The following is a 27,413-nucleotide window of genomic DNA, read 5'->3' on the forward strand; positions in this document are numbered from 1 at the left end:
ATTCGTTCCAAGTTCGTGCGTGTGCTTGGCAGTGAGTGTGTTCACGCTCGGAGTTGACAAGAGCGCAGATTTGTAGCTGCGAGAAACGTACGGCCCTTTTTTTTTATCGTTCGCAGGCACGCCAGCACTCCCGCACAAGCCTGACAAGAAATCTCGCTGCGCGCATTGTAGCAGCTACGATCGTGTGCTTTCGTTTCTCCTGGACATAGCAGCCGCTGCCCTGTCATAGGAAGATAGCCAACCTGTGATACACCTCCCCTTGGATAACTTATCGTCACGTCGAGCCTACTTAGGAATTACTTTCTCCAGCTTTGGCTACCCTATTACTGGAATATTCACAACACACTGTGACGGTGTTTAAAGGTCTCCTCCTTTTGACATCTGGTGATTGGATTCAGCCATGGCAGGTAAGCGACATACCTTCTTCTCTCCCCTCTATTCCTACTCTCCCCCTCCCCCTCTCTCCTCCAGTCTCTCACATAGATTTCGTGTGGGCGTGTAACAGGTTGGATGTTGTTGAAACATACAGATGGAGAAACTGTTCGCAAGCTAAGCTGAGATGATTTCGTTGAAACACTGACAACTTAACCTCCGAAAATCATACGTTATCGGACAACATGTCGTAGATGACAAGCATGTTTGAATGCGGCAAAATAATATTCGTATGTATGATCAAAACTAGCTTCGTTATAGAGGCTCCCCAGCCAGTTCATCTTCTTCTGTGGTTGAGAGGGAGGATCCGCGAGGATGCGGATTTGGTTGTTGGATGCAAGGATGGATGCTACAGCTTCGTTTGTTGTTGGGATGGAATATTTGATGCCATGGGCGCGTCTCTCGCGTGAATAATGTAGCAGGTCTCTTTCTGCATAGCAACAAGCATCGCTCGCTTGACCTGGGAATCATTAGGAGATAGATAGAGACGTTTTGCTTCTCCCCTCATCTCTCTTACTTTCTTCTCCCAATCTCTCCCCCTCCCCCTCTCTCTCTCTCCCTCTCTCTCCTTGTCCCTCTATATGTCTATCTTTGTCTCTCTCTCTCTCTCTCTCTCTCTCTCTCTCTTTCTGCCTTTATTCCCATTATTGTAGATTTAAGTTTTTTGTTTCCTTTTCTTTACTTTGCGAAACAAATAATGATATTATACAGATGTCGGTATTTCGCAGTTACGCACCTATCTCTCCTCTTCTAGTAGGGAATAGTATTATTACGTGAAGTTTTTGTTGTAGTTTGTAGTTGCTGATGTGTATACACCGTGTGTGTGTGCGTGTGTGTGTGTGTGTGTGTGTGTGCAATATACATCTGTTTGTGTTTACGGTTAATGATAACAGATGTTATTATTACATTTCAAATATTTGAGTATATCTTTTGGTAGCATTTAAACTAATATTTCGGTGTTACGTTAAGATGACCTTCAGCTCATCACAATTTTCCTTTTTTTTTTGGGATTTGATTCGCCTTCTCTTTAGTTCGATTTTTTTTTTTTCATGTATGCGCTCCCATGATTTTTTTTTTTCTTGGAATCTAGGCGACATATAATTAACGATACATTCCAGACTACCACACTTTCCCCATGAGGGTAATATGATTATATCCGATATTTGGGAGTAATTATATGAATATGAGGCGATAGAGATTATCGTCAAAGAGAGCGTAGCTGCGGTAGATCCTTGCAATGACGTAAAGTTTCACAGTGGCTGACGTGACTACATAGCACGCTAGACATTTTCACTTTATGGGTATAATCTTCCAAAAATTGTCGGCAAAAAGAACCTTGCTGTTGTGCGCTGAGATAATGATAATAATCGCCCGTTGAGGACTTTATCGTATAGCAACCACCCAGTTACACCATAGCAACCATCATACTGGATGATCCTGCCTTATCGCCTACACTTTATCTCTTGAAGAATTATGAATTTTACAGCATTCGTTGCAATGCGGCGCCATTGACAATGGTTGATAAATACCTGTAGACCTATGTTGTAGACTTCTACAATAAATGATAAGCGAAATGATAAGTATAGTGGTAATAATCGCGGGAATGGTTATGAGTCAACTAGTCAGACCGTTAATATTTTTGTCAGTTGTCACAGCATGAATCAATGTTCACTGTGACCTGTCAATAACCTCGATATTCCTCTCAAATGACAACAGCGCAAGGCTGCAGTCTGAAGAACAGATGATTAACGCTGTAGGATTCAGTAGGGCTTACGTGTTTTTGAAAATATGCCACAGTGCAAGAAGTTCACCTTACGCCATATTTCATTGTAGACAGTGTCATGTTTTACCCAAGAACCCAGAGGCCCATCGTAAAAATGCGATTAGTAAATGAGCTGTCGAACGGTGGGTAAGCTAGGTCTTGGCTATAACCTTCCCATATTGTTAATTTTTAGCAGTGACTATAGCCATGATTGTGAAGTTAACAAGGCGAGTGATCGACTGGAGATAGTACTGTCTTCTTGTTGCCTGAGAAAGGACATGGTTATGTAGGTGTGGATCGTCAAGCCGGAAAAGGAGTAGAGCAAAGTACAGATATTTACCAAGAGATTAAAGGTAGTTGTCCTCGCTTTAAAGATGGGAAAACGAAACGGGAAGGAATTTCAACAACAACAACAACAAAATAAGACAGACAAAATAAGCCCTTTGTTGCCGGAAGGTGGCCAGTTGAAACTCATTCAGTAGCCTATTTGGTTGTTACCCCAGGTAAACCTACTAAAGATGTAAAAGTCTCGCGGCAGCATAATGTTGCACGGTTGGGAAAGAATACAAAAGTTCCAGTTTTATCACACCCCCCACCCCTTCCATCATAAACAGAGCAAATACGACGAATTGGATGGCACATATTTATGTTATTTGCCCAAGGCTTTGTCGTTGTTGAGACAGACTTTATCATGTCTCATACGCGTTATGGCGATCCCATGATCGAGTGGTATTTCCCACATTGTCTGATAAACAAAACGCATGATTCTGAATATACCTCAGACTAGAAGAAAACACTCACACCTCTTTTTCATGCTTTCATTACTGTAAGATTAGCCCTTGGAGCGAGGGTGTCGCTTATGGGTATTTACTGAAGCGAATGGTGCCTTTACAATCACGTACCCCGATTCCTGATGGCTAATGCGAAATTAGCGGAAAACCGCAATGTAAACGCTACACTTAACGATTTAGTATTTGTGCGTGTTTTTTCTTGTCACATGTTAATGTGTTTTCGTCTATGGCTTAAGGACTTGTCGGTTGATGGGGGAGGGGAGTGGGGAATTAAAATTTTACACGATCCACAACATGCCTCTAATTTAATCAAGTATGCTATTGTGTCATTTTGGACAAGTATGATACCATAATGATAACTGCAAATGGCAAGCTATATACTTGGCGTACAGCGAGCAAAATTTTCCTGTCGCCCACGTAGCCTCCTTGCTCATATCACCAAACGGGATGATTGAACGTACAGTTTTGCCCTAAAAAGTCACGTTGACTGAATTTGAACAATTGCTTATAAATGCGAGTATATTATGAAGCACAGGCGTGGATAAATTGAAACTGACGTTGAGAGAGATGTATTTTTATCGAGGCATAATGAATAAAAAGGTCAGCTAGAGCTACGCATTGATTCGTTCAGATCGGGGCCAGGTAAACAGTTGTTTCAGATTGTTCGATAACCAGCGGACTTCCCTAATCTATTCGAGATGAACATTTTCGGTTGAAAAACTTCACGTCAAGGCCACGACCACTTTCGTGGGATGTACGCAGGAAACGTGATTGCTGTCGAAAAAAAAAGCCACGGTGTCAGTGACAATCATGGTGCTACTTTAGATTACACTGTGTATTGTATGCAGCACGTTTGATATGTTGCTACACGGTATTTTTACACCTTCCGTGTGCAAGCAGCCTCTTATAGAAACAGTAGGATTGCCTAGATTTGACACACTGTTTTCACGCTGTAATCATATTCATGCGAAGGCACACCTCACCCCCTTTCTCTCACACCCTCAGGTGAAAACGATTGAGGGTGTTCTTTGATTTTTTTTTTCTTTATAAACATTATTGATTCCATTTCTTCTTAACATATTATGATATTTGCGTATAGCAAAACTGAAACATGGCAATATAATAGGCATTAATCGCATCCCACTGATATCATTATAAACAAAAGTATAAGTATAGCTTTTAGGTGCATAGTGTCATTTATTGGTATGAGGACAGCTATTACAAAGGATGCAATATTCGCCTGCACACGCTCACAACACACAGACACACTCTACCCTTAGCTCTCTATACACTGAACCATAACACCAACGCGGGTTATTATACGCATGACAAAATCATCTCATCTAGCAATTCTCCTTTTTGCACGAACGCGGGAACAATGGTATCAGCCATTCCTTTTCTCGTAGGTCTATAGAACATAGATTGAGTTTGCTATCAGACCAAAACAAAAATAGTGCGACGAACAACAGCTCCGCTGTGCTGCATTATGACTGACATTATAGATACAAGTATAGAATTGTTTGATTCAAACTGATCTGTTAGTGGCACAGGACTTAACGCTGTTGTACTTGGGTGCAGTGCAAAGTTCACGATGAATTACTTTTGAAAATCATGTTGCATAACCGTGCACACTCTCTGATGGAAGTTATCATAGTTACTAGTACAGTGTATCTCTGTGAGTGATTGCAAGGCGGTATACTATAGCTCGCCTAGGAACTCCTTCGTATCACCATGTGTAGGTCCATGGTATAACCAAGTCGCCTAGTACCTCCTTGGTATAACTGTGAGGAAACCCTGTACAGTAAGACCCCTCGTAGGATCCTCCTCCCTTGATGTGAACGCCCCCCCCCCCCCTTCCACGTCCTTCCCACTATTGCACGCATTCCTTTCATCCGCCAAGATCGAAGCCAGTTGTCTGTTTCGCTATTCACTGCTAATTGTCTCGTGAGACAAAAGCTCGTCAAGCGCGAAGGCTCGGCCACGATGGATGGGTCGTGTCGTGTGCTGACGAAGGCTATGGAGGGGAATCCCGCGATATCAAGGCAAAGAGAGGATGTATTAGTAGTAGTTGGATAACTAGAGAGATATAGCTAGATAGATAGAAAGATAGATATATAGATAGATTGATAGATAGAAAGATAGACAGATAGATAGATATATAGATAGATATAACTATAATATATGAAAACAGAAGTCCGATAGATAAATGAATACATAGATAAAAAGAAAGATGGATAGAGATTGGTAGATAGATAGATATAGAAGCGTAGATAGATAGCTACATAGATCAATAAATAGAGAGCCATATAGATAGATAAATATATATATTTATATGCATAGATAGATAGGTAGGTAGGATAGATGGATAGATAGATAGATAGATAGATAGATAGATAGGTTGATAGATTGACAGGAAAATAGAAGTATAGGTACATAGGTATAAATAGACAGACAATAGATGGTAGATAAATCATATGCCTTGTGTATATATATATGAATATATTTGGGAATATAAATATGGGAAACGGATAGATACTGTAGATATAAATAGGGACAGGTCCCTTGATCTCATTCTCTTTGAAGTATGCTCCTTGTGTATATATTCACCAAAGCCTCTTTACATTATAATTCTAGATGATGTATTCATTTTTCAAGTATGGAAACGACTATAATTATCACGTAAACTAGCCGGTCGTGATAACAAATCTATACTACATGGAATATGTACTTTGATATCATGCACGCAACTTTCGATCAGAGAATTAATGGAACTCCCTGTGTTCCTCGTACAGATTGAAGGCATAAAGAGTCACTTGATTTTGTTGTGTTGTGCATGCATGTCCAGTTCAGATTGTCGCCCATATTACCATGCGTTTTTGGTTTTCTGGTATTTCTTTTGAAAACTAACGCTGCGGACAAGGAATAGTATACAGTGTAATTTTATTACTTTCTGGTTCAGTGACTCTTATAGTGTATCAAATCGACAGGTAACCTTAAAAGTGCATTGCCCTTTGCGATGAATTGTACTGAATGATGATGATTCCCCTGGACGTGGAGACCTATATACACGGTTAATACTGTGTCCTAAATTCATACAATCTTCCCAAAGAAAAGGGCTGGGGTAGCTGTCTTGTAGACGTTTGGAGCTCGATTCACAAAATGATAAAGAAGGGAATATTATTGGCTCATTTAAGCTGAAGGAACTCATGGTTTACTCCTTTCCCTTCATTATGGATTGTGCTAAAGAATATCGTCTTCCTTGAATGTATGGAAATGTAACATAACGGCATGTTACAAAATAATTCTGAAATAATTACTGGAAGGTTAGGCTAATCGTTATGCCTATACAAATCAAAGGCAAACCCCTCTAAAATTTGGGACATACCACATTAAAACAGTAAATTTGGGTAGGCCTAATTATTTTCAACACAAAACAAATAAATCAACTGTAAAAGGTTGATGACATAGAGATCCTACCTTTAATGGGACTGCCTTCTTGAAAGTGTTTAGGCGTGCGAACAAAGTTTGACCATAGATCTATCGTCTGCGGTTTGTTGTCCTTTGTGTGCATGTGTGCGTGTTGTGTTTGTGTTGTGTGTTTCGTGTATTGATCGTTGCTCCAGGGGCGTATTGATGAAGCCACATCCATTGCACGGAGAGGATGTTCTCTGTCTTCTCCGGACTCAGATTAAAATTTCCTTGGATTTCACATTGTTCTCGTGTGTGACTTTGCTGTGTTGGTCTTTTATTGCCGTTTTTATGAAGTCACTGGTTGTGCGTGTAACCCTTATGTAGTGTGATATGAGTGCCAATTGGCACTGAAAACCCCATAATATAACTTGTACACACTGTGTAAGGGGTTAAGCACCAGCCACATATTACATCTTCATCACGTAATCATTATCATCTTACTGAAATTATTGCAATAATGAGTGATAGGGAATACCAAGGCATGTGATTTTGTAACTATCCCCTAAAAACAACCACACTGTAGGCCCTACTTTATGATAGGAAATAATGCGATGTCTTTGAAAACGGTGACTCTTTTTTCCCCCAACAGATATATTCTCTCCCAACAAGACCTCGGCGTGCAAAAGGGTGAACTTTTCTACCAATCCTTTGCACTGTCGTATGAACTGCTGCCTCCGAAATCTATTTGTACCGGAGTACCATGTGTTACACACAGCATAGTGATCAAACCTATTCTTGTATCGTTTCATTTGTACAAAGAAAATGAAAGCTTCCCAGCTCATATGCCAGTTAAACAAATAGGGCCTACCATGTGGGTGCTGGAGCGTGTATTATTATCATTAATCTGTCCTATTTGACTACTAAATTTATGCAAAAAAGGTGATACACTTAGCAGCTTCTGTGGTATATATTTGGTTGGTTACCCATGTATGAAAAGAACACGTACCCGCCTGCATTATATCATAAGCTGTACTCCAAAGCTACCAACATGGCCGTGAGTATGTGGGACTATATTTTGTAATGCCACTCTGTAGGCCTACGCTGTACACTGTTTTATTATAATAGAGACTCTGCTTTTTATTTCCACCTGTCTTCGAGTTGCGGGTAGACTGGAATACACATTAGTCTTCTGTGTCATATCATAATTTTCAAGATCATGACATAGCAAGTTGTAAACGTTTGAAATAGATACGTCATCATTTTACAAGACTTAATGAGCCGACAACTTCTTTCAAGACCACGTGACAGTAAGACCACGTGACAGTCTTCACACGCTTTGTGTTCGCTTAACCCGCACTGGAACACCATTTCAAAATGCCACTGGATTTCATTTGTGGGAAAACAAGTTCCAAATGGTAGTCAGTGGGTTAATGTCGAAGCCAGCGATGGTATACCTGTGATACATATAGTAATGGGAAGTCTACATAATATGCTATGCGATGCTACATTAAAAAACGTGGGAGCTACCCTATTGTTATAGCTGCATCATGTCCATGGTTAGAATGCGACCGGGATCTAACGTTGCATTCAGCGCAAGAGTGTCATTTCGTGTGAACTGCCTTCACGATAGAATTCGATGTATAATGTTAGTTCGAACAACACGAAACAGGGCAAAGCTTCTGCAGGAGACAAACTAAAAATAGATAACAAATAACACTGTCAACAATATTTTTTTTTTCTCTCTCTCTGTCCTTTCATATCCACAACATTGTTAGATAATAGAATATCCTGCGAGATATTATAGCACGAAAGGGAAGGTCCTGCCCGTTAAAGGGGATGGCTAGTAAGTTAAACCGATCAATGGGAATCAGTGGGAATGCTGAGGGATGATTGTTCCAATCCTTGTGGGATTCATTTAAGAGTACATTATATATCTACTGTTGTGTGAAAATCATTTCCTTCAGAACGGTCTCATATTCAAGTAATGTGCAGATTAATGCCCCGTCACTGACCAGGCACGCTAACCTGGAAACATTAAACTGCACATTACTTGAATATGAGACCATTACATGAAGCAAATAATTTTCACACAACAACAGATATATAATGTACTCTTAAATAAATCCCACAAGGATTGGAACAATCAACTTCCAGCATTCCCACTGATTCTCACTGATCAGTTACTAGCCATACCCTTTAAATCTTGCTTTCTTCCCAGCGCGACTGACAACGTCACACATCTCACTGAATGACGTGAGATTTCATCAGCATGAACAAGTCTTGACAACCATCATCGTACTCCACATAATCGCTCACATTTCGAGTTCATAATGTATGTTGCATTCCCTGTGTCTGAGAAGAATAGCTTATGGGAATGGATTAAAAGGGGTGCAGCGCTTTTGTATGAAGTGGTAATCGTTCTTGGTGTATAGCAGCTGGCTGTATTGTTACTGTATCTGAGGAAAAGTCTGATGACCTTTACCAACTTGCATGGTGGATCGCCGCCTAAAGGTGTATACGCTGTTATGGGAGGTGGATAGGCTTTAGATGACTTGGAAAAAGCATTCACAAGGGAGGTAAAAATGGTAATTACTATCCATTTTAAAGTTCTACAAGTGTAATGGAGTACTACCAGACGCCTAAACGGTATCTCGAATTTGTATCGTGATTATGCAGACTTAAAGTGAAATTCCAGTGCATTTGAAAGTTAGTCTGAAAAGAAGGAGTAAAATTTTATTAGCAGAATAATTAAAATCTGATCATAATCGGATTAAAAATGAGCTAGTTATGACATTTCGAAGTTTTGATGATTTGTCACGAAACACCTCTGGAACAGTCAATATGAATATGCAAATAGTGAAGTGATGATGTAATCCGTTACAACTTACCAAATAGTTTGTACATAGCATTTTGAAATTTCCAGTTTTTCAAGAAAATGTAATTCCGCCCCAGTCTCAAATGCTGATGTATCATTCTGATCAATATCATGAAGTTTTTCAACCAGGAATAACAACATATTTTACACCATGATAACAGAAACAGAAAAAAAAATCTCGTCAATCATTGCGCACGATCAAGGGAAAATCGTGAGGTGGGGACATCATCAGCTCACTCATTTGCATATTTACATCAACTATACGTGAACTGTCTTGTAGAAACTAGCGAAACTTCCGAATGATTATTTCATTAATTTTCACATGATTTTGAGCGAATTTTCGTTGTCGTACTCGTAAGATCTGACTCTTTCTAATCGGACCCCAGACTAACTAATAACTAGACTGGAATTCTTCTTTGAACTTATTGAAGAACAGCTGCTACAGATTGGACGTACCAGGTGGTTAAAATGATTCCCTCCACTCCGCACTTGAGCTTTACAAGATGTACTTAACAAGGGAAGTCCTCTTCAATCCTCTCCACCCTTAAAACATTCTTGTACAGCTATACCACTTACTGTCAATACTCTCGTATAGTATCATATTACATGAGCCAAGGCAATGCTCGGCAGACGAGGCAATCCCAACAAAATACGTTGTATCTAAATTTTTCGTAAAAACAAAAGATAGAACTCCCGAAAAAAAAAAAACCGCGAGGTCGTGTTTCTCTCGCATGTTATATCCAAAGCATGTACACGTTTGTATAATGGTCAGTGGTAAACAACCATCACATCAGCTATAAAAATCAAGGATGTCCCATTTTAGACATCGTCGAGTTGTTCTTGAAATCCAGGACGACAGAAATATTAGTGACACGGCACCCATTCCTATCCCTTTCCAATGTCAACAACTCAGACTGAAACATGTTTTGATATCCTGAATCGCAGATGGCAAGTTCACATCAGACTCCCAAAAGGACCAAGCTACGAGACACACCCAATTTGACCGATTTATACCAGACCAAGACTGGGAGGGGTCAGAAGAGTACCTCCTTCATGACAGTGTTTAAAACGTTGTCTTCTCCTCTTTATAGTGCGTTCATGACAGCTTTAAAGGGATCGTATAGTTTTGGTTGAGACCTAACTCCAAGTTTCTAACATTTTTTGGTGAAATATTGAAGAACCTCTCATGAAATATGAAAGAGCATTTAATTTCAAGAGGGATTCAAAGTTTATTTGATGAATATTGGTTTTGAAATAACTAAAATGAACAAAACAGAACAATGGATCATGATAAAAGGTGGGGCCCACCTAGGATCGCTTTGTTTCACTTTGTTTTTGGATGTCTTAGCCATTCCAAAACCGATTTTCATCCAATAAACTTTGAATTTCTCCTAGAATGATATGCTCTGTATCATTTCATAAGTGATTTCTTGGTATCTCGCAGAAAGTTATAAGCCCAATCCTCATCTCCACCAATACTATACCATTTTTTTAACTTGCTTACCTAGTTCACTCACAGGAAGACAACATCATAAACAAAAGTCAACACCAGTAGCGGCCACAAGTTGCAATCAGAACTGAGACTTTAGCGTCAGTAACAATGGCAACCAGTTAGGGAACAGGACTAGATTTGACGCTCCCATTCAATGCGCTTTGCTCGCTCAATAAAATTTGGATGGCACATATGCACAATAATGATACAGATCTCGGCATAACCTTCTCTGTTTCAGATTATAGAAATATTGTCAGACAGGTGTATTATTGTCATTTTTCAAATCATCTCTCCGATTCGCCATGAAATACGACCACCTGGGAGCGTTTCCTGAGGTGATAAATCATGTCATCGTTATACGGCTCTCCATCGAAGTCAAACGTGTATTGGTGATAGCCCTCTGCCCTCGCCCTGGAGCATGATGAGTGAAATGTCTCTACCACGGCAGTCCGCAACCGCCATAATCGCTGGGTGACTTACCTTTTCAGGCCATTGGACCATGCCCCTTTTCACCTGCGTGTGACGGTGATTTGTAACGATTTGAAGAGGGCACTTTAGAGAAGATTAAGCTTGACTGGGGGCAACAAAAGGTTCAATATAAATGGCTGCAAGCAGTCAAAAAGGCCATGTCAGTTATAGAAAGGGGGTATTGTAGCTCACTCTGGTGATAGGCCCCATTTTCAGGTATCACTGTTTACAGATTCTTTGTGGCTGTTAACCCAGTGGAGGGAAATAATTCAATTCAAGAATATTTCCGTTCTCAGTATTGGTCCTCCTCGCTGCAGCAATATTATTCAGCGCTGAATTTGTTCGCTGGTCGCCTTTGCTTCGTGAGATTTTGGGGAAACTTTGCGCATTTCTGAAGGTCAAAGTTCCCTGTGCTGCATTGTACTAAAATGAAACGTTGATACAGTTTTTCTGTCTTAGATTTGGTTTTAGTTGTCTGAGATTTTTGCCGGTTGTCTCAGGGTTTAGCTGGAGTGTATGTGTTTGTGCTTGTGGTTGTCTACTCCAGTAAGCTGTTATATCATGGTTCCTTGCTTGTAGCGGGACATTAACCAGGTAATCCAACGACAAAGAAGTTGCCAATGTGAAAGGATTTGACTACACTCTTAGCAGAACACGGAAGATGAGCTAAGCCAAGTCATACAAGGAAAACAAACACAGAAAGACGTACATGGTGTACATGCACCCATAGAGACGCGGACATGCAATCACGACTTGCCAGCTCTTGGAGCCAAAAGGGCGTTAACATTGTACATGATCTGTGGAGTTAGCGCCCTGCTGGCTCTCATTAGATGAGAAGTGAAGCCTCTGCATTGTTTACTGTTAACTTACGAGTATGGCGATATCTGCTCCCATATTATAGTTTGATAGTGACGGCATGATTAAAAAAAATTGTAATCGTGAGAGTTTGTCTTTATCAATTATTAATCACACTATTTGCAGCGGCTCAATCAGTAATCTGTTATTGCTGAAATTTCGACAATAGTATGATTTACCAGGCAGCGTCTTAGTACCAATTTGCCCTACAATGACATTGAACAATACCGCTACAAACTGACAGAGGGTGTCGAAGATGTATTAAATGCACACAGTGTCATACCTTCTTGCTTTTAATGTCATTTTGATGTTAAGTGACTGACTTTTCAAACGCTCATATAGTGCCAAGATAACATGCACGATAGCAGAAAAAACAGCGCAATTCATTTTCAGACCGTAAAGAATTGAGCGGCCTCCAAATGCTAGAAAAACAAATTTGTTGTTATTTGCGAAAGCATACTTCTTCGTCTCAACCTGAGATACAACACAAAGATGTGCAGAGAATAGGACGTCGATAATGAAGCTGATGTAGGTACATGATACATGGAATCATTATTGTAGCCATTTGTATGTAACATTGTATAGAGTCTCAACAGACATCGACGTATAGAGTTAGAACCTGCCAATACGCGGATAGTGTTTCGTTCTATTCATCGTGAGAAAAAAAAAACGGCCACTATACTGTAAACAAAAGTGTTATATTTCGACTTAGGTTTTGAGCTGCTACTGAAGTAGCAACTGCACCAGAGACAAGAAGTTTTGATTCGTGACGATCTTTCATTTTCATTCGTTCATTGAATTCGTTCACAGCTTTAAAATAGAAAGGCCACACTTAACACTGTGGTTTTGAAGTAGATGTTTTTCCCGATGCTTACTAATGTTCCTCCTTTCCAATAGAAGTAAATAAAAGTTGGCTGCTAGTTCTATCGGACATGTTCCGTACATGTCCAGAATCTGTGGGGGAAACTGAAGGATAACCAATTTTTATACTTCCGGGGATGTGACAGTGAAATGACAGCCTCTGTCTCCCACTCATGGCAACACTCTCCCAGAAGACACGAACATATTATTTTATGCCAACGGTGCGCACAAGCCAAGGAAGAATAAGGCTAATTTGCAACACGCATTCTGATCTTCTGCCAACCCAGAGCATAGAGCACACAAACACGTCAATTACCATGACAATTATCTTCTCAAACTCGACTGGAAGTGGACGCATCCGCTGGTAGTTCCAAAAAGGAGGGGAAAAATGGGGAAAAAAGAAAACACGCGTCGTAACACGTAAAGTGTTTGCCTTTCGTGTTGATACATGCATGCCTTAACGCACAAGTGTGGTCATTATACACTCTAAGAAAAATAGGTTCAACTTTGCACCTTTCAGACCAGGAAGGTGCAAGATTGCACCCCTAAAAGTGCCCCCAGTGTGACACTGGTCATTTAGGTGCAAAGGTGAACTATTTCTTAGAGTATAGTTCCCTGGCTTCACATCGTTTAGAAATGAGTCAGATGGGGTTCCTTACCACTGTCGCAAATTAGACTTTAAAACAAATTCGAGATGTGTATGGCATGTGAATAAGAAAATGTCTTCGCCCATGAGATGCACTATATAAGTAGGGAGGATCTTCTTAGTGTCTGAGCCCACATTCCGGAGAGGTAGTGGTAACACTGTATAGTGGATGAGGCTCTTGGCTCTTGGGAAGGAGACCCCGAATTCGAATCTCATATCCAATATCTATGTACAAGGTGTTAACCGTAAAATGTCCAACTTGACCTATTTTGTAAAATTGAAGGGCATCAGACAACTTTCATGGGTCATCATAATGGTCGAGGATCTGCTCGAGAGTTGTCATCACCGAATATGCTATCCTGGGTAAATTTGATCATTAGTTAGAACTTCTGTGAAGAAATTCAAAGCTCACCATATGGAATTATGATTCGACGTATCATGTGGGATGCCAATATAGGCCTACATTAATCACAGGCAATGTAAAACGTAGGCAAGCTCGCTTTTATAGGATGTCTATCACTTGAATTCATCAATCCCTTATTTAGCGTATCATGCGTAGCGTGTCATATGACGTCAGTGTTTCCAATTCTATAGAATGTTCGTGATTCAGATAAATAAATCTGATACTCATCTGTTATCTACATTTCGTATGATTGGTATGATCACCGTGTTTTTACCACATGATTTGGTTAGCATGGTGATAAGATGTGTACCATGATTGAGTTATAACTGCACGTTCCAACTGCGAATATGCAAAAATGCATGCACGGGATTATGCATGGGCACCGCTGTCAACAAAGACGACATGTGTGCTTTTTGATCCTTACCCCCCGCAGCGTATATAACATGTGTAGATCTTGCCTAAAGAATGACATCATGACGAGAAGGACAGCTGTTACTCCAGTCATGGTTATTAAACATATACCTTTCTCATGCGAGCTCTCTCCATTGAAAGTTTGAGGGGAGTTTGACAAGTCGTGATTTTTTCACCCTGCTAAAGAATCATGACCCTCGGCAAACATGGCACATGTGCTTAGCAAACACTGCCTGCTCAACCTTATAAGTTCCGACGGGTCCCTCTCACTTCAAATATTTGAGAAACACGTCTCATTCAGGACTCGACCATTTTTTTTTTCCGGCTGGAATGCTTTGCTTCTGTCGTCATCGAAATCATAAGTGAAGTGCGACGAATAAAACATGCACGTAACGATATAAGATCCTCCCCCCCCCCCCCCCCCCCCGCCGGAGTCTAGAAACATGTAATGCTACAACTGTTCCGAACGAATAATAATTACAAATCTTGCATGTTAACCTATTTTTATGGTGACAAAAAAAAGCGGGGCTTTGCGATAAAAAAAAAAGAAGAGAAATACGTGATATAGCTAACATACAACGGTAACTATAAGATGCATGTATGCGAATACTTTCTGTCATTGGTTCCATAATTAGAAACACTTCTCCGTTGCAGAACCAGAAACACTCCTCCGTTTCAGAATCAGAAGTATTCCTCCGTTCCTAAGGGGGGGGGGGGGGAGGTGAGGAGTGCAATTGGGGAGAAAAGTATTAATATTCCACGAATCCAAGCTATTGCGGAACTTCAACAACTTTTGTGAAGTAATGTCAATGCCAGACAATCTTAATGGTTCTTGCATGGAGGGAAAAAAAATCGAATCTAGGTAGGCCCATTTTCTTCATGTCTGGTATTTATTGTGATTATAGTATTACAAATATTACTATACTACAACCCCGGAGTAACGTTATCAAATCTTAAGTATATTTGCGAAAACCACACTGAAGGGCTGCACTAGTTTGTACTGTACTAGTTTGTGGCAACGAGCAAACAAGCATGAGTCAGAGTCAGTGTTCGTAGAGGAGATTGTATCTAGACGGGCGGACCTCGATCTCCACCCCATATCTGTTTGACAAATTTTGTTTCTCAAAACTGCTCTGACATTTTATCATGTGATTAATGTGTTGTAAACAAGGGCTGAGCTATTGTTAGAGAAAGAAAACCCGCCTGAATCTTTCTAGATTTTACAATACATCCATATATCTAAAAAGAGTGTTATATTTTATGGCTTTTCAATATCTTTATTTGTTTTTAGCTCTCTCTCCCCTTCCACCATCTCTTCCTCCTCTCTTTCTGTCTCTCTGTCTCTCTCTCTCTTTCTCTCTCTCTCCATCTGTTCTGTCTATCTATCTATCTATCTATATATATATATATATATATATATATATATCTACCTACCTACCTACACCTACTTATCTATCTATCCAACTACATATATATATATATATATATATATATATATATATATATATATATATATATATATATATATATATTTCTGTTTCAACTTGTTGGCTGTAGGCAAGAGCAAAAGCCTCACCTAAAGACATGCAGGCGATCTGAAAGTATGACCATTTACCAATTTCCTGGATTGTTAACAGACCGGTAATTACAAAGTGTGGGAGTGGATTGCTATGCCAAGTTGGACCTAATTGGTTCTCATGCTCTATATATTTCTAATTTTATATATATTATATTTCATATAATAGACCACTGTTCCGTCATAAACAATCAAAGTCCAACATACGAACATTAATTTGATATTATGATTCATAGGTGGGAAATGGGAAATACAATATCATGATAATGATATGATAGTGACAATGAAATAAATGCTATATAAAGTAGGCAGCTATTGTGAAATTTCACCAACGCCTTCAGCGGTAAGTGGGGCAAACACATAAATTAAGTTCCGTTATCTTTCATCGAGTCAAGCCGGATTAAGAAGATGAAGAGATGAAGTAATGGATATTAAAGTCTTATATTTAAGTAAAGACTGTAATCCGCGGTGATATCCGGATGATGTGAGTGACGAGTCATCCTGACATCCGATATACATGTACATGTACAGACATGGAAGTGATCATGTTCCGCGAACGATCCGCGAGCCACAAACGAATGATCACGTGACATGATGACGTCACACTGAGATATGAATTTCATAATGGACAGCTTTATCACAAATGGAGTTTTGCTGCTTTTTTTTTTCCATTTCGCAAAATGATACCTGGTTGTGAAATCAATGCCCGTAATGTAATCTTCTATTACTGAATAGCAATTTTAAAGCCTCTCTTTCGAGATAGAATCTAAGATATGCATTCCAAGAATTCCTGGCTAAATTTATGATATTATCAGAATTTTAGGAGATATGAAAGAAATGAATTGATTTTGCTTTCATGTAGGCGTTAAAGCTTGAGTGTGAATGAGAGAATGATTGAAACGTATTTTTTTTTCTCGTCAAACTCAAATCCTTACCTACCGCACATCTGTGATAACATGGAATTTCTCTTCAAATGATCACGAAAGTAATGCTGCGTGATTACAAGTCATGTTTGTTTGTTTTTTGTTTTTCCTCTGATTGTTGCTTACAGCAAGCCACGGCTTTCGACTCGAGATCACTTTCACTTTCGTATAGTTATGGTCTTGCTCTATTGGATTTGACAGTCTGACAACCCATCGACGTCGTATTGTCTTACGACCATTGTAAAGCTGATCAACTTATGAGAGGCGTCTGTGTCCGAGAAAATCAGTCAAAAATCTTAGTCATTTGTGTACGTGAGAATGAGATAGTGAAACACTATACTCCCGTGTTGTCATATTGACGTCAAATTTGGAAGTATAATAGTATATAAATCCAATATTGCAGTGATTTAGGGTCACTGTGATTATTAATCATCAGGCCTATTAATTACATTTTATTATAAGAGGTTGATGAACATTCTAGCCAAGGTGCGAAACAGATAGGTGTAACGACTTTATCACTGTTTACCGGCGGATATACGCCAAAGTTCCACACTGAAGATATCCAAATTGTTGCTTCTTTCGGGTGCATATAAAGGTCTATGAGGAATGTATAAAGAGGTATAGACGGTATATTATATTCCTCGATGCAAGCGCATGGTATCTAATACAAATCTGTCGTCACAGTGACTTATATCACATGAGTGGGTATCAAAAGCCGTTTCCCTTGTGTGTTGTGAAGAGTCCGTGAGTTGATTCATTCTTTTCCAGCAGTCGAGTGTGAATGGGTGAATGTGTTAGTCACCGACGTGAGGATTGAGTACAACAATGTAATGGGACCACTGCCTCTGCTTCGATTAAGCAGGGACTATACATTGTGGTGATGATGACTCAATGAATCCTAAATGGACCCCTCGGAGCATTGTACACCTGATGGAGCTTGACAAAGGTGGTATATGAAGGGTGTGGTGGGGCACATTGTGTGTATAAAATGGGTTAGTTTAGCTCCATGGTTCTAGATTGGCGTCTTATATGATGAGTGGGTGTTGGAGAAATTGTGACAAAAAGTAAAAATAGCTGACCTTTGATTTCAAAACCGCAAAAAACCCAAATACATCAACGAGATGTTTCATCCAGCTACAAAAGAGGGAGGAGGGAGGAGCTTGACAGAAAATTTATAGAACTCTCTCCTATACCCCTTCTTTCCCCCTCATCTGCCTCTTTCTCTCCCTCTCTCTCTCATCCTTCCCTCCTCCTGTCTGTGATAAACAAGCTCATATCTGTCTTCATGTCATTACTTTTATGAAACTGGCATTCCGATACAGCAGAGTTTTAACAACATGAAATAAAGAAACAAAATTGCCAAAACCCCGCAAAGAAAAACAAAACACCGAGGCATATTACTAGGAAAGAGGGACATCTTTAATGCCTGTCATTTCGCCGTCAAATAGCTCCCCAAATAGTGATCATAATATCGATGTCTTAACGAATGAATCTTCCTCCGTTGGAATTCCCGCTATCCTTCTTTGTAGGATGTACAGCAGACGACCGCTCTCCACGCGCTTCGCGAGAACGCCTTGGCGGCAAACATGAATAATACATGGCAACGAGGCGCCACGGAATGCCCTTCGCTTAATGGGGAATCGTCTGCAAGAAGCCTATTTCCCATTTCGTAGATCCAATTTTTCTGTACGCTCGTTTGCTAAAAGAGAGAGAGGGGGAAAGAGGAGGGGCAGAAGAGGGAGAAAGAAAATGAGACAAAAAGGAAGAGAGAGAGAGAGGGGTATCTTCGGAAACCTTGTTGGGGCCCCCTGATGTATAGGAGTAATAGAAAGCTCCTGTACTCGCTCCAGCATACGGAGATCATAAATTTGGATGAATACAGAAATGCAAACAAGTTTTCAGGTTTTTTTCTCTCTCTCTCTGGTTTTGATATGCCTAGGATGATGTTGACAGTGGAGCAAATTTATCGTAAAGAGAAGTTGTTTATTGTGACTTGCTTCATTTATTTCTCCTCTGTTCATTTCAGAAGTCGTAATCTCGTCACTTTGATGACTTTTTTTACATAAGTGAGAAAATGTTTCCAACAATGCTTCAGGGGACAAAATGAAGCAGAACCGTTGATCAAACAAACAAACAAACAAAAGATATTCCATTTTCCAGCGTGTGTGGATTCATATCTGGTAATCAATATATAGTTTTAGCTGAGTATACACCGAATGTATTTTTGCCAAGGAGGTACTCGTATAGAGTATATGGGCGAGTCTGGTACCGCCTCGGTTTTGCGCACTATGATAATACGTATACAGTACTTCTCTTAGGCAAACATTTTGATGTCGACAAAAATCACTCTAAATAGCTATCTGAAAGAGAGCTGTAATCATTTCTTACCCCACCACAAAATAGCAAGTTTATTCATTGTAGAAACATGCCTGATTTTATGTTTTATGTGTATCTTAACACATCTCAATACATATCATCACGCGCGCCGCGTGTGTTCTGTTTGTACGGCCGGTATAAATGGCAGATCGCTACTTGTGTGAATCTGCCCCCCTAACGCAGCATCCGGACACTACAAATGGACATAAAATGATGCGCTACGCCACCCGGCCTTCACCCGTTGACATTGAAATGTGAAGTGAACCATTCTCGAATTAAGGGTAAGGGGGAGGGTTCTTTTATGATGAAGATGCCCAAGGACACGCGCGAGTCGAGGTCGACTGGAGCGTGAAAGGACGGTAGGAATGAATTGAAATGACAGTATTAGGCTAATGGAAAAGAGAGAGAGAGAGAATGAATAGAGAAAAAAAAAGAGGAATTGAAGGCCACATAGATACTTATGTATTCATACTTACAGATAGATTGGTAGATAGATAGATGGATAGATAGATAGATAGATAGATAGATAGATAGATAGAGAAGATTGATAGATAGATAGATAGATAGATAGATAGATAGATAGATAGATAGATAGATAGATTGATTGATAGATAGTTAGATTGATAGAGAAGATGGATAGATAGAGTAGATAGATAGATAGATAGATAGGTGGATATGGATAGATATACAAACATATAACAGGCAGATAGACCGACAGATAGATGAAGAGAAATATAGAGAGAAAGAGAGTGAGGGAGATTAAAAGGGGGAGATTTCACCCAGGTAGATGTCATACATATAGTTGCGTTGTCAAAATATTTTTGACACCAGGGGAGAAGAGATGACCAAAGAGGAGAGAGAGAAAAAAATAGATATTAAAAGGAGTGCGTGTATGTGCGCGGGAATTTATGTGTATGTATGTGGGTGTGTGTTCGTATGGGATAGAGATAGAGCGAGAAATATAGGTAGATATTCAAAAAAAGATGAAGAGCGATCCATCAATTCCAAGGTCAATGGTTAGGCGTGATGATGTTGATTACTGAAAGCAAGGAGTCTGAAAAGGAACAGCAAAATAAATGTTGGTGCGCTTTACTCGAGAGAAAATTAATGCTATCTAAAAGTCCAGGGCTTTCATTGAACACTTCTTAAATGGTTTTCGCATCATATTGTGTGAAAATAGAGTATTTAACCTAAAGGAATATCTGCCCCAAGCACTCCTTAGCACTGAGACCCCGTTGACAAACTGCAGCATGAAGATGTCATTACAGTCTAATTCAGACTGATGATTCGATTTATGGTAGTAGCATTTCCGTCAGAAAATAATGTCATAGCGCCATATAAGTGACACAGAAAAGTTTCATAAAGTCATAGCACTTCTAGCTCTTACTTTTAGATAATATTCCCACCATGTTACCTGAGGTACAGCACTCCCGAGTTAAGATTGTACACCAGTTATCAAAAAATGTACATCTACTTTCAAACAAGGTTAGTATGGGTGCCGCGCTGTCAAAAAAAGGATGCAAAGAAATCGGTCGCAATGTAATATGTTTTAATGTAGCCAGTGTTTCCTCATGTTCTTTAAGGCTGGATGTATTTTTCTCAAGTATCAGTAAGGTCTTCATAGCAGAACAAAACACGATCGTCTGCAAATCTAGCATCTATATACACAACTTGAAGTACACAGAGTTACCTGTTCAATCCTCTCACTGGTAACGAAATGAAAAAAAAAGGGGTAACAATAATTATTCTCACATCGCTGGTGTAGAACTCTCCACAGCTCGGCGTCCCCGAAACGGGTGGAATATTTTGACGTCCAAAGGAAACATTTTATCGTCGATACAAAGGCCAAGCTCAACCCTCTGAAAAAAAGACGCCAAGATCTACACAGGTTCCCTGCGGAAGGCAAACACAGTTTTGGATAACGGCCATTTTCTGGTTCTCTCGGCTGTTTCCTCAACAATAGAATGGCGCGTTTTGTTGCGCAGTAACCGGAGATGAAATTTGCTAGTCCGAAATTCTCCGTCGTCACAGAGCGTGTAGCCAAGGGGAATATTTTCACACGGCGTCCCATTTAGCCCCCGTCTGGTTTGTGCAAAGGTGCTGTCGAAATTCCCGCACGAATCTCTGAAGAGAAGTTACCATTAGGAGCAAGTTACATTGAAATCGCTCGGTCGAAGAAACGGCTACCCATTAAACGACTCGTTTCGGCTCTTCCAATGTCAAGTTTTCAAACGAAAATGCTTATTTTGCGAATACCTCCGGATTTTTATGACTGAGATGTTACGTGTGTATAGTCCTACAAGCAATGTATCTTTTTATAGACATGTTAAATGTCATTGCTTATTTTGCGAATACCTCCGATTTTTTTTTTATGACTGAGATGTTCCGTGTGTATAGTCCTTCAAACAGTGTATGCTTGAACATACTTAATGTCATTGCGCTCCTGTGTTAGGATGAATGGATATAGGCCTGCTTGAAAGAATTGAAAAAAAAACTGCGATGTTTTTGATATGTCCACAAGCGGGCATTGAAGGTGAAACAAATATGATAAAACGTGCCTCTGATGAATGATGAAACTAAGAATTTCGCCAGCTTGCCTTGCTTTGATGGATTACAACTTATCTGCAATCGCTTTAACAAAACCAATATTCGAATCATTGCCCAGCAATGTCTAAATTCGGTTCATTCTGTTAACATTGAAAACCGCCTGAAATCGGCGACTTGCATGTTCTGGTGGGTACACCGTTATGTCTTAAAATCTATAGTAAGTCTGTCCAGTACAATCAGTTTGCTTTAAACGCAATGCATGGGTTACCAGCAACAATAAACCCAGTATACTGCTTGCTAAAAGAACGTTTTCCGTTTACCTGTGTAGTTTGCATTATTTCTCCCAATTTTGCTCAGAAATTTGTTTGTTTGTTTGTTTGTTTGTTTTGCATAGAGCAATATATTTGATTTGCAAGTAAAATATCACAGCGAAGAATTAAGGCGTTCTTCATGTTGCTGTTTTTATTCTTGCATGTGCTCTTGTATCCCCCAAAGTGTACCGATGGATTCTACTTCAGACAATGAGTTCAAATACAAGCGTGAATTACTATTGTGTCATTAGTGTATAGCACATATTCAACGAAGATTCCCGAATTTGCAATGTGTGATATATGGCGCATTTTGTTTATTTCTAGGTAGGGCCTACCACCACTGACAGACCCTCACGCAGTCCGAGTTATTTCGATCTGAAAGAAAAGGTCATGTTATGAATGATCTGACACACTGTTGCCATATTCATATCTGACAAATAACATTAACAAGAAATTCCACGTTGTCAAAATACCAAACAAAAACGCAATATGATTTCACCGTGGGGGACTGAAAAGTTCACAATTAAAACAGTGAATAACAACTTCTGCCTCATCCTATGCAGCTAGTATATAATTTACCTTCAATTTGACGCAAAGTTTTAGGAGCGGCGGATGAAAGGCTCGCAGTAGAATTCGCATCGCGAGTCACTATATACATCTGTCAGATATATTTATGGCAATTCTGCAGACTGGATTACATACAATGGCCTTTCGTCCATCAGCAATATCTCGTAATGTATTCACAGCGTTTTATACTCCATGCCATTTCTAGCCCCCTCCACCCCCCCCCCTCCTTTCCCCGCCCGTGGTCGTTCAAGCACAGGTCACCTCCCTTTACCATTAGCCGTCCGCGCAGTCGAAAGGGGTAGAATTTGAAATATGATAAATCCCATCCGCAGTCCGGAGAACTCAATTACAACACGTTCTCGCTCAGCATGAAAACAGACTGCCTCTCGTACCTGAAGGAGTCGACGGGCATTCGAGAATGATATTGCATTCTGTATTCATAATGTACCATAACGGTTTTCTACCCTCATAAATAAGATCAGTAGAAATGGGGGAAATTTTATTGAGACCAATAAAAACAAAATGCTGTTTGCAACTGTCGAGGAAAACAATATTGTTATGTTGTTTCCGTGGAAGTAATAATAATGAAGCACTGTTACGAATTGTACAGACAAAAGTCATAGACAATTATTGTAGTGGCATTATGTATAGTTGAACTTATTGTATCACAAACGAGATAAACGTGCGAAATATTTGGGGATGCATGTCCTATTGTGCAGATTGTCATGTACGTGTGAGTAATTTTGCCTATATTGTCGTTAAATATAACACACTTGGCTTTGGCTAACACGATTATGTTAACTGACCCAGAACGGAAAAGTCGCCAGTGCACTCCTTTTGCGGTCACTCTGGTCCATTCACTGAGTAGGAGGCATACATGGAGCGCGTGAAAATTTAATTTTTTGGCAGCGTTATGAAATCAAGGTGTGTTCCGCGTGTTGTCATTCCGTTCGCTTCGTTTGTTGAAGTTCAATGCACGCCTTACCCGGCAACAATGTTACGAAAGAGCTGGCAATTCAACTGTGCAAACAGCCGTGTTTGCAGGGCAAACTTGCTCTGCGTCGAGAAGAACAATGAATTGGTTTCGTTCTGAATCAACTGGATTATGCATGCATGAAAGAATAATTTGATGTGAAATCAGAAGGCACTGATTCTATGGTCTCTTAATCACTCCACCTTGAAGAATCAATGCGCTCAACTGTACGTAATCATCACGTAGAAATTCCCGTCAGAAAAGCGGTAAAATCACAAACGCTTACTGAGAATACATACATTGTAGTCATGTTCTCCGTTGTCGGATTTATGTGTGTTAATAAGAATAGGGTTAGCTATCAAGCATACTTCGCTCCGCATTCGTCTTGTTTTGGTGTGACGCGCGGAGGCAAGAAACGCCATCTCGCCATTACCCGACTACTAAACAACAGTATAGCAAGCAGGCAAATATGAAAGGCAATATAATCGAGGGCAGACAAGCAAGAGATAAAGAATAATGGGCATCAAAACAGATAAGTAGATAGTGTCGTATTTTACCGCGTGAAATTCTGTTAGAGAATTTTATCCACATTATGGATGGCTATTGTTTTAATCTTTGAATAACAATGGCGTAGCGATGAGACTTCGTTTATACGCTCCCAATAATAATTTACTTTGAAAATAACGCAAAATGATTGCACTTATTGTTTGAAAAGGAAGGGGAAGACAGGTTAACAACAAAGGCATGTTTCGGGAAATACGGACTTTAAACCATCAACTGTCTATTCATAAGATCTTTTGTATTTTTCCGAAAGTTTTGACCTGTGTGGAACAGTGCTGATTGCCTTCAAGTGGAGTTGTCTTGTTATCATATTGCTGAACTGCTGTATTATATTTGCCTGATATTGAGTTCATTATCAGTCATGAAATGGAATTCTCACATTGTCGGCTCAAAGAGAGAAAAAAAATACTCGAATTGTGAGATGAATGGGAAAACCGTTATCTGTTTCTGCTATTAAGATGTCCTTGCAGGCCTGCACTGTGTTACTTTGTTGGCGGACGATTACAATTAATGATACTGTGACATCATAAACTTTGATGATTGAACATCCGTTTTAAAAGTGTCCTGTGCATGATTCAATTTGATTACCAGGTGTAAAGGAAGTTCTGTGATATTGCAGACTAATATCAGATGAGTTTCAGCTCCCTTTGTGTGTCAGGGTGTGAGTGTTGTGTTCTTTATTTGCAATTATCAACTATCATCAAAGTTAATTATCAAAAATTTCTGCAAAGTGCACTGCCGACCTTTCTACAAAAGTGACAGAATAATCATCTTGTTGATTGTGGTCGCTAACCTGGAAGAAGGAGAAGAAGAAGAAGAAGAAGAAGAAGAAGAAGAAGAAGATGAAGAAGAAGAAGAAGAAGAAGAAGAAGAAGAAGAAGAAGAAGAAGAAGAAGATGAAGAAGAAGAAGAAGAAGAAGAAGAAGAAGAAGAAGAAGAAGAAGAAGAAGAAGGAGGAGGAGGAGGAGGAGGAGGAGGAGGAGGAGAAGAAGAAGAAGAAGAAGAAGAAGAAGAGTGTGTGAATATCTTTTGTTGTGTGAGTCTGCGTGTACAACTGTTGCCCAACATGAGATGAGGAAAAAAAAAAAACAACAACTGCACTCTTAACTGGTTCTTTCGGTGAACATGATAGGGGCCTACTCATTATAGACGGAGATAATTTCCCTATTTCAGCAACTTAGAAAGGGTTAAAGGCCAAGTTCACCTTCATAGACATGTGGGCTGAGTGAATGCAGCAATATTAGTAGAACACATCAGTGAGAGTTTGAGCAAAATCGGACAATCCATTAAAAAGTTATGAATTTTTGAAGTTTCTGCTCAGTCACGGCTGGATGAAAAGACTACTATAGCTTGTGATGTCACATAAGTACAACAATATAAAGAAAGAATAAAGAAAATTCAACATATTTTCATTTTGTCGCATAACAAAAGAACATTCGATTTCTCTCTTTCAGAAGGCAGGGGAATAATATTACCCTTGACATACGTCAGTAGGAAGTCGAAGAAATGTGCACTTTATTCAAAAAGTAAAGTTTTGTGAAATTCTCTTTTTATTTTCCTTATATAGTTGTACACATGTGACATCATACACTGTAGTAGTCTTCTCTTCCAGCAGTGACTGCGCAAATACTTAAAGTATTCGTAACTTTTGAACGGATTGTCCAATTTTCCTCAAACTTTCACAGATGTGTTCTACTAATATTGCTGCATTCTCTCAATCCTTATGTATGTGAAGGTGGACTTGTCCTTTAAAGTGTGAAAATAAACATTTCGTTTACGATGATAATGTTGTGAAATGAATTCATGTATCCCATTTCGCTATAGATGCTTTGTGACTACAGATATAGCAGTTGTTCTTGGAAGTTGCTTTCAGGTTTCGGGCGGCTGTTAACACTGTTGATCTTTTTCTAAAAATATTAGTGATATTTTAATGCAGGATACTTTGTTGATTTGTGCGGTATGTATTGTGAAAGGAGATAAGAGGTAAGAGGAGAAAGGGCCGTACAGATATAGGGAGAGGGAGAGGGGGGGGGGGGGGGAGGGCGGGAATGGAGGGAGCATGTAGGAGCTATATAGCTCCATGGAGGAAGTGTAATATAATTGTCTCCCAACTTCTTGGTAAGTGTGCGTGCGTGTTTCTGTTTGTGTGTTTCTGTGTGTGCAGTAATATATACTCCACGAGGCAAGAGAAACTTTTTTTACACACTAGATATAACCTAATTCCCGAGTACATGAGTTAAAGAAAATACATGATATATTTTGGGATATCCAACGTTATGATTTCATAAATTGTAAGAATAGTTCCCCCTCCCACCCCACCCCAGCCCCGTGTTTGTCATTGCTCATAAGACTGTCAAGGCACTGAGAACGTGCAACGACTTTTGGCTCATTACATGCAGCCAGAGATGGAACAAACACATTAAACGTGTTTACATCAAGTTGCGGGAACTGCGCTCTCGATTCTCACATGGAAACTATCATCGATCGTGACCGATAGTGAAGAGTTTGCTTTTTCTTACAACCGTAATTGCAGAGAAAATATCCTGGCATATCGCAAAAAGGAGCCCGCAGACACATTTGGACGCTTGAAGAAGATGTTTGTTTATGGGGAAACTACAATTAAGGGACATGAATTACCAAAGTTTTAGTCCTATCGATTCTACAACTCAGGTTGAAATAAAGGGAATAAAATATTACAAAACGTTGTAGTGACAATAATCAGAACGACATCTATCGTACCTTTCAACAACTTCACCGTGCCATGTTCCAAAAACCCAACATCATGCTGAAAACGAAATGAGTACAACGAAGTTCGCCTGACATGCCTGATGACTGCAATGCTTTAATCATTAATAATGGCAACCAGACGATTCCTAGAACATCGAAAGAAAACTTAAGTATTAAAGCCTGCTGTCACTCCTTGCAGCGAATTCAATAGTTAGTTTTGAGCTAAAAATTAAGGATGCCATCAAATTCTACAAATTTCATGTCATGGAAATCAGGGATAGCTTTTTTCCCCCACATATTGCTTTTACATTTTGCGATAGTTCACATTATGCAGAGCCTATAATGCAACAATCTCGTTCATACGAGAAATGTCATCTAATCAATAATTCAAGTTGTTAACCCTTCAAACAGGCTCCGAACTCAGCTTCCACGCCTCCCCCCACCC

General features: G+C 39.7%; 1 protein-coding gene across 1 annotated transcript in view; it reads left to right on the top strand.

Moving 5' to 3' along the window:
- The window catches only part of LOC139731480 (neuronal membrane glycoprotein M6-a-like), a 129,254-nt gene continuing 101,841 nt past the window's right edge, over nucleotides 1-27,413 (top strand). The window contains exon 1 of the mRNA XM_071642364.1: nucleotides 1-407. Coding sequence (XP_071498465.1) covers nucleotides 401-407 — 7 coding nt within the window. The 5' untranslated portion in view covers nucleotides 1-400. The remainder of the gene's footprint in view (nucleotides 408-27,413) is intronic.

This window comes from Diadema antillarum, unplaced genomic scaffold (assembly GCF_040938485.1).
Source record: "Diadema antillarum isolate AM-2024a unplaced genomic scaffold, OU_Dant_1.0 seq00000375_RagTag, whole genome shotgun sequence".
NCBI classification, from domain to species: domain Eukaryota; kingdom Metazoa; phylum Echinodermata; class Echinoidea; order Diadematoida; family Diadematidae; genus Diadema; species Diadema antillarum.